Source organism: Natator depressus, chromosome 9 (genome assembly GCF_965152275.1).
Source record: "Natator depressus isolate rNatDep1 chromosome 9, rNatDep2.hap1, whole genome shotgun sequence".
NCBI lineage: Eukaryota > Metazoa > Chordata > Testudines > Cheloniidae > Natator > Natator depressus.
The window spans coordinates 73,584,770-73,591,704 of NC_134242.1; the positions used below are offsets into that span (position 1 = coordinate 73,584,770).

General features: G+C 36.7%; 1 protein-coding gene across 3 annotated transcripts in view; it reads left to right on the forward strand.

Moving 5' to 3' along the window:
- Positions 1-3,975, forward strand: part of HDX (highly divergent homeobox) — an 84,718-nt gene extending 80,743 nt beyond the window's left edge. For all 3 annotated transcript variants that reach the window (XM_074964468.1, XM_074964469.1, XM_074964470.1), the window contains 2 exons: positions 822-944; positions 3,499-3,975. In XM_074964468.1, the coding sequence (XP_074820569.1) occupies positions 822-944; positions 3,499-3,624 (249 nt within the window). In that variant the 3' untranslated portion in view covers positions 3,625-3,975. The remainder of the gene's footprint in view (positions 1-821; positions 945-3,498) is intronic.
- The last annotated feature ends 2,960 nt before the right edge of the window (positions 3,976-6,935 follow it).

Genomic DNA, 6,935 nt, shown 5'->3' on the forward strand with positions numbered 1-6,935 from the left:
GGAAGGTTATTGAGGTGATCCTTTAGTGTACAAACTTAGCTGACTCCACATAACACGTGTTTTTCTGGGTGCCATGGAATTAGGGAATTTTAGGGATTTTTCCCTCAATTCTTCCCATTTCAAGCTTCCTGCGGCAGTAGTGGAGCCTAGCTGCTGTCTGTGTCTCACAGTTGGTTTACATTTTCAAGACTAACTTTGCGAGGGAGAGAGGTAGAAACTTCCTTTAAGGTGATAGAGGAGATTCTCCTCTCTGGGGCCAAAAGACAGTGCTTATTAAAAGTGCTCTAGAGGTGTACAGTAATTCCCCTGAAATGCTTTGTCTGTAGTGTGATTGCTATTATGCATGGAGTTAATATGCAAAATGACTCAGCTTTCTGGAGGTCTTCGTGCCTTGAACATCATTGATTGCATATGCCAAATAAATAAATTGAGTTTATATAGAATCAGAAGAAATGGTTTGGCCTATGCATTTACTGGGCATTATAAGCCTAGTATGACATCACTCACAGCCAGTTAGAATGCCCCAATTGTGTTAATTTCTAAAGCCTTATAAAACATGCCTTGTTCTGTCTTAATGCCTAATTATCAAACCAAAGTAATAAAATCAGACAGTGCTAACCCTGAGGAATTTTTCCATGATGATACTTTCACAGGAAATCTTTATTCTCTAGAATTATTTGGTTTTACCCTATTTTACTTTTATCATAACAATAAGAAACTCATTATTATTCCTTTTTATTTGAATATAGGTACATTTAATGTCATAATTTTATCCAGTACTAATTATTATTTGGAGAATTATATCTATTTTTTCCCCTCAGAATGAAGAAGTTAGGTTCATTGAAAATGAATTGGAGAATCACAAACAGAAATATTTTGAACTACAGACATTCACTAGGAGCTTGATACTTGCTATTAAATCAGATGATAAAGAACAGCAGCAGGTAAGTCTAAGAAGTAGGCAGCAACTGTGTCAGACATTTTTTCTTTTGTCATTTTTGTACTTACTTATATTACGGTAGTGTTTACAGGCCCCAACTTAGATTGGGGCCCTATGGTGATCAACACTGTATGGACACATAGGATATTCTACACTGCAATTAAATACTCGTGGGACTCTGTGAGGGGTGGGTCCCGCAGCCTGGGCTCTAACCTGAGCCCAAATGTCTACACCGCAATTTTATAGCCTCACATCCCAAGCCAGTTTACACGAGCCAGCCTCAGGTGTTTAATTGCAGTGTAGACATCCCCACAGTAAGACTGTTCCTGCCCCTGACATTCTGCAGTTAGACAGACAATACAGGCAAAGGCTAAGAGAGCGAAAGTATTATCTTCATTTTCCAGAGAGGGAACTGAGGCCCAGACCAAAAAGCGACTTGCCCAAGGTTACATAAGAAGTCTGTGGCAGAACTAGGAATTAAAACCAGATCTCCTCAATTTCTGCCAGTGTCTTAACTACGCTCTTTAGTCTTAGTTTGCTCTGAGGGATCAGTATTTTTGTACCGGGTCAAGTGGCTTTCGGAAGGCCAGATCTTCAGCTGATGTAGTGTAGTCTCCAGGGATGTCAGTGTAGACATATACCTGCTGAGGATCTGGTATTGTGTGGTAACGCATAATGTGATACCAATAAGATAGTAGAGTTTCTTCTAGTCATTCATAAAAACATTACCATTTTCCTCCTCAGTTTGTTAGGTGGAACTGTGGCCCCAATCTAGCAAAAGATTTAAATATATTACTTCACTTTAAGCACATGCTTTGGTACGTTGTTGGATCAGGGTTTATGTGCACAGGCTGAATACTGATTCAGGGGTGTGTGTAGGTTTGTTCAGCTTTCCAGTCACAAACTGTAAGTTGTGGGGATCATCCACAAACAGTAAATGAATACTGCTGTACAAAAAATATCAAATCTCCAATATCTTTTTGTTACATAGCTTTTGATGTTAAAAAATAGTGCAACATTTTGAAGCTAAATTTATACATTCTAATAATTTCTTTTAAAGTAATAACGCTCCTTGTTTATTACAGTATTTAATTTAAGGAATGAGCACAGCTGACAATGTACAATAAAGCTTAATTTGGAGTCTTGGAGGTGTCACAAACTATGAAACTGAAACATCAATTACAGCAAACTACTAATGATGTTGTACATATGGCCCAGTCCCATATCCCTTACTCACATGATGTAGGATCAGATCCGTAGAGATGGTCTTATATATTTATTTATTATAATATAGTAATTCATTGTCCTACTTGAAAAATTTAAATCTTGAGGTAATTTTGCATTAAAATAATCACATTTTTCAAATGAATTTTTAACATACTATAATACTAGAAATAACATTGGACATCAATCTGCTTTTGAAGTCAGTGCAATTCAGTACAGTTCCTTTCAGATCTGGAACTATCAAGGCCTCTAGAAAATACCTGTCTGTGCAAATCTTTAGACTGTAAGCCCTCAAAAGGCAGGGATTGTCTCATCTGTGTTTGTATAGACCCCAGCACAATGAGGCCCCAATCCCAACTGGTGCTATCTTAATATAAATATTGACAATAAAAATAAGTACTCCAAATTTAAACAGTAAGTCCAGACATTTATCTTATATAAGCCAACTGTCAGTATTTCTTAAAAAATTATAGTTTCTGCTTCTGACACACCTATAAATCAATAGTGCAGAGCCAAGCTATTCATTTGTTACATCATATAAACCATAGAACATGGTCTAATTTCATGAAAAGATTCTGGGAATCCTTCACTATATGTAGTTTCTTTTTCTTTGTGGGCAAAGGGTATGGTTTGTAGTATTTATTGTAACTGAAACAATTAGCAAGTCTGCATATGTATTGTAAAATATAATCATTCTAAAAATGTCTTCGTTCGGAAAAAAAATGTAGTGGCTAAACTTCTTTAGTTTGTCCTTGAATGTATTCACTTTAAGGTACAAAGAAAATCTAAAATAAATATATGCCATACAAACTAGAAAAGTGTAACTGTTAATGGAAGAACTACAATATAGAATATATCACTGTGATGAACAGACATTGTAGGAGTAGAAAGGAGTCACTGACCAGTATATTAAGGCATTTTTCTTGTGTCCCAAGAAGAAAAGAGTAAATTATGAATTTCCCTCTTCAACTACTGATGGTGGGAGATTCACCTTTGGATAGCCTCCTATGTATGCATCTCAGGATACAGTAGTTTCTATTTTGAAATATGGTAATTTGCCATCACTTATTATGTTTTCATTTTATAGCTGAGATATCACTGTTTTCCTCTGTGCTTGCCAGCAGTAAGCTTGTTATCTGGCAATAGTACAGTGGTTACATCATTTTTGGACAGCATTCTGTTTTTCCTTTAGTGTTGGAAATTTCACCACTTTCAGTGAAAAAAATCATAAAAAGTGATCCTTTACTATCCAAAGTACTTAATGAGTTAACATGAAACTTGAAAAACGTGTCCAAATACTAATTTTAAAAAAAGTTGTTTTTTTTTAAACATAGGCACTGCTGTCAGATTTACCTCCTGAATTAGAAGAGATGGATTTCAATCATGTATCTCCAGAGCCTGATGATACCTCATTCAGCTTGTCGTCTTTATCAGAGAAAAATGCCTCGGACAGTTTGTGATCTTTGGAGAAAAATAATATATATATACAATCTTAGACTGCCTAACAGGTGTGCATTTCAAGATAACTGCATTTTGTTACCTGATATCATTCAGTCAACAAAAACCTGGGTTAACTAGGCAGACCTTGCTGAAGGGTGAATGTGATGTGATATGACTGCAACTTGTGGTGACAAGAAATATGGAACTTTGTTTTTGGCAAGTGATAAAGCTACATGGAAAAAGTTTTAGTTTTTAGCATCACAGCCTTGATTAAGGTCATTTATAATTTTCCAAAATAATTCTTGCTTTATAGCAAAATCTATTCTGAGCAGGGATCCAAGAATGGAAAATAAATTGCAGTTACACAGCCAGGTAACATTCAGCGTTGCTTGTCATGTAAGACTCACCAGTCCTGTTTGTGATCATTGCCTTTTCCCTTGCCCCTTCTAACTCAGGTAGGTGGACTGAAAATTGGGAATCCGGATGGAAAAATGAGCTTGTTATGGGCAAATGGGCAGAGTTGTTCTTGGACCCCTGAAAAAATCTGAATTAAAAGATTAAACTAAGGTGCATATTGGTATATAAGTGCAACTTGTTGAGTCTCCCATTATCTCATAAAAATGTCTGAAAAACACTTGGAAGACGAAGTGAATAAATTTTATTGGCTTCAATAAATTACTAATGTACAGAAGCAGACCTAAATGTTGTAAACCATTAGGCTTTTACTGGAAACTCTTGATTGCTGGAGAAGGCAACTGTTTCTGGTATTCTTACTATAGTGATGGGATTAGATAATGTTACACCAATATTTAGAGTTTTACAGTCATAGTGATGTTTTTATTTCACTTCATTTTATAAAACCTGAACAGTAAAGGCTCTGGTTCATGAAGATTCAAGAATCAGCTACATGGATTTTCTACAAACTATACTCTATTTCATTGCAACAGTGCTGTCAGCCAAGGACAGTTTTCATCCCGTCTCCCTCCGAAGCTGTTTTAGTGTTGGAATCTGGGCCCCACAAATTTCCTCAGTGTGATTCATTGACTAATTAGCCCAATTTAATACATTGTGTCATTCCGCCAGCAGACTCCAGGTGCTGAAAAAGAATAAATTTAGCTGAAGTTTCTAAACTGTGTGCCTGATGGCTTTAGCCATTCTCTGCTAACTTATCCTTTCTCAGCGCTCATTCATACTAAATCTCTCATCTCATTTGAATAAATACATTCACCCTGACACATTCAAATAAGTTCAGTATGGTAAACAGTACTGCGGCATACAGCTAGAATTTGGTAATTTCTAGTCTGAATATTTACAAACTGGCCTCACTAAAACCTTAGGTCACACCAGCTTGAGAGCTAGATTCTTTCACCCTTACGCTGAATGGTACCTTATTCTGTGAGTAGTCCCACTGAAATTAATGAGACTATTTACTGTATAATGGGAGAAAGGGTTGAACAATCTGGTCTTTCTAAATGAAAACAGTCTTAAGTGTCCAAAAAGGAAAATCCATGCACCCTCTGTCCATCTTCTCTCTTAAACTGAATTCCTGTTCCCAGGTGTTCAACAAACTGCTGTCAGAACTTTTTCTGAGGGACAAATGTATTCTATCATAAATATGGTGTTAATGTATTAACTTCCTTCCAGCCCTAAATCTGACAGTCATTTCAACCCAGTACTGTGAGAAACAATCACTGTACTGTATTTAAATATATTATACATTTAATTTACATTACTATACACCCTCAGACAATAGGTGTGATTTATGATAGGTTTTCTGCTCTGAGTTATTAACTGTACTTTCTCTAGATAGGAAGATCCAGCAACTGACAATAAACCCTCATGTTTTCAGGAAGCTTTACTGAAGAAATTTAAAATGTGGTGTGTGGCCCTCATGCTTCACAACTTGGACCTTAATTCTCTGTTACTTCTCCTTGACATGGTATGACAAAAGGCAGCATCTTCTTAAAGCTAATTCTTAATTTTGTGGTCTATGAATCTTTTTGCAATTTCACTTTTTATACTAGGTTTCAGAGTAGCAGCCGTGTTAGTCTGTATCCGCAAAAAGAAAAGGAGTACTTGTGGCACCTTAGAGACTAACAAATTTATTTGAGCATAAGCTTTCGTGAGCTACAGCTCACTTCATCGGATGCATGCAGTGGAAAACACTGCATGCATCCGATACAGTGAGCTATAGCTCATGAAAGCTTATGCTCAAATAAATTTGTTAGTCTCTAAGGTGCCACAAGTATTCCTTATCTTTTACACTAGTAGCCAAGTAGAATTTTATCACTGCCATTAGTAATTTTGTATTGTTCTGACCTGATTTTTTCCTGACACAACATCAAACTAAATCAGCAAGTTCAGACTGGATGAACTGTGCCAAAAACAGAATTCAGTAAACTAGAATCCTGGTTCATGATATACATCTAAAATCCTAGGCTCCGCACTCCTTGGCTGGAGTCTGTACTCAGTGTATTCCTTTGAGCAAAATATGCTTTGGCTCTTTCTGCAATATAGGATAACAGAGCATTTATAATAAAATAGTCATGCTTTCACATCCAGAAACAATCAGCAGCAATGTAGGATGATCAAGAAGAAATATTGAATATGAAGTATGTTCCTATGTAATAAGATGCTCTATAGAGCAGTACTATACATTTGTATGAGTACCTCCATGCTTCTCCTCAAAATAACCTTCATCCATAATACCTGCAACATGAAAAACAAAACTCTTAATGGTGAGTTATTACCAGTGCTAGTTAAAAATATTGAGGAAATATAGATATACAGGACAGAGGCTGCAGAACAGCAGATTTGCTCTTTTACTGCACAGTATGGTAAAAACTCGGAAGAACAATTATCTCTAAAAGTCATGAGTGGCCATTTCTGAATATTGCATTCCAGCCATGCTCTGTCACCACACATATCTCATGGCTTCATGATCTGATGTTCTGTTCTCCAGAAAGACAGCTAGATATAATAATTAAATTCACAGGTTCAGATTAGTGAGCATGACATCAGCAAGTCCCCCTATGTCTCTGTCCAGTTCTTTATTTGCTGCACCCTTTCTCTTGTTTTGGCATCTGGTTGGGGAGCAGTGCTTGTCTAGGAAGGTGCACACACTCTTCATATTAAATGTTTGTGGAGGGTGAGGTTGGAAGGTGCTTCTCCAGTTCTGCAATCAAACACAGGGCTATGGTCTTGGCCAAATTCAGTCCTGACCTCAATGGGTGCATCTTCTATTCACTTAAATAATAGGGAATTGTGACCATGGAAGATAGGGCAGAATTTGGTCCTAAGACCTCATATTGTCCATCCATACTTCCAGCTA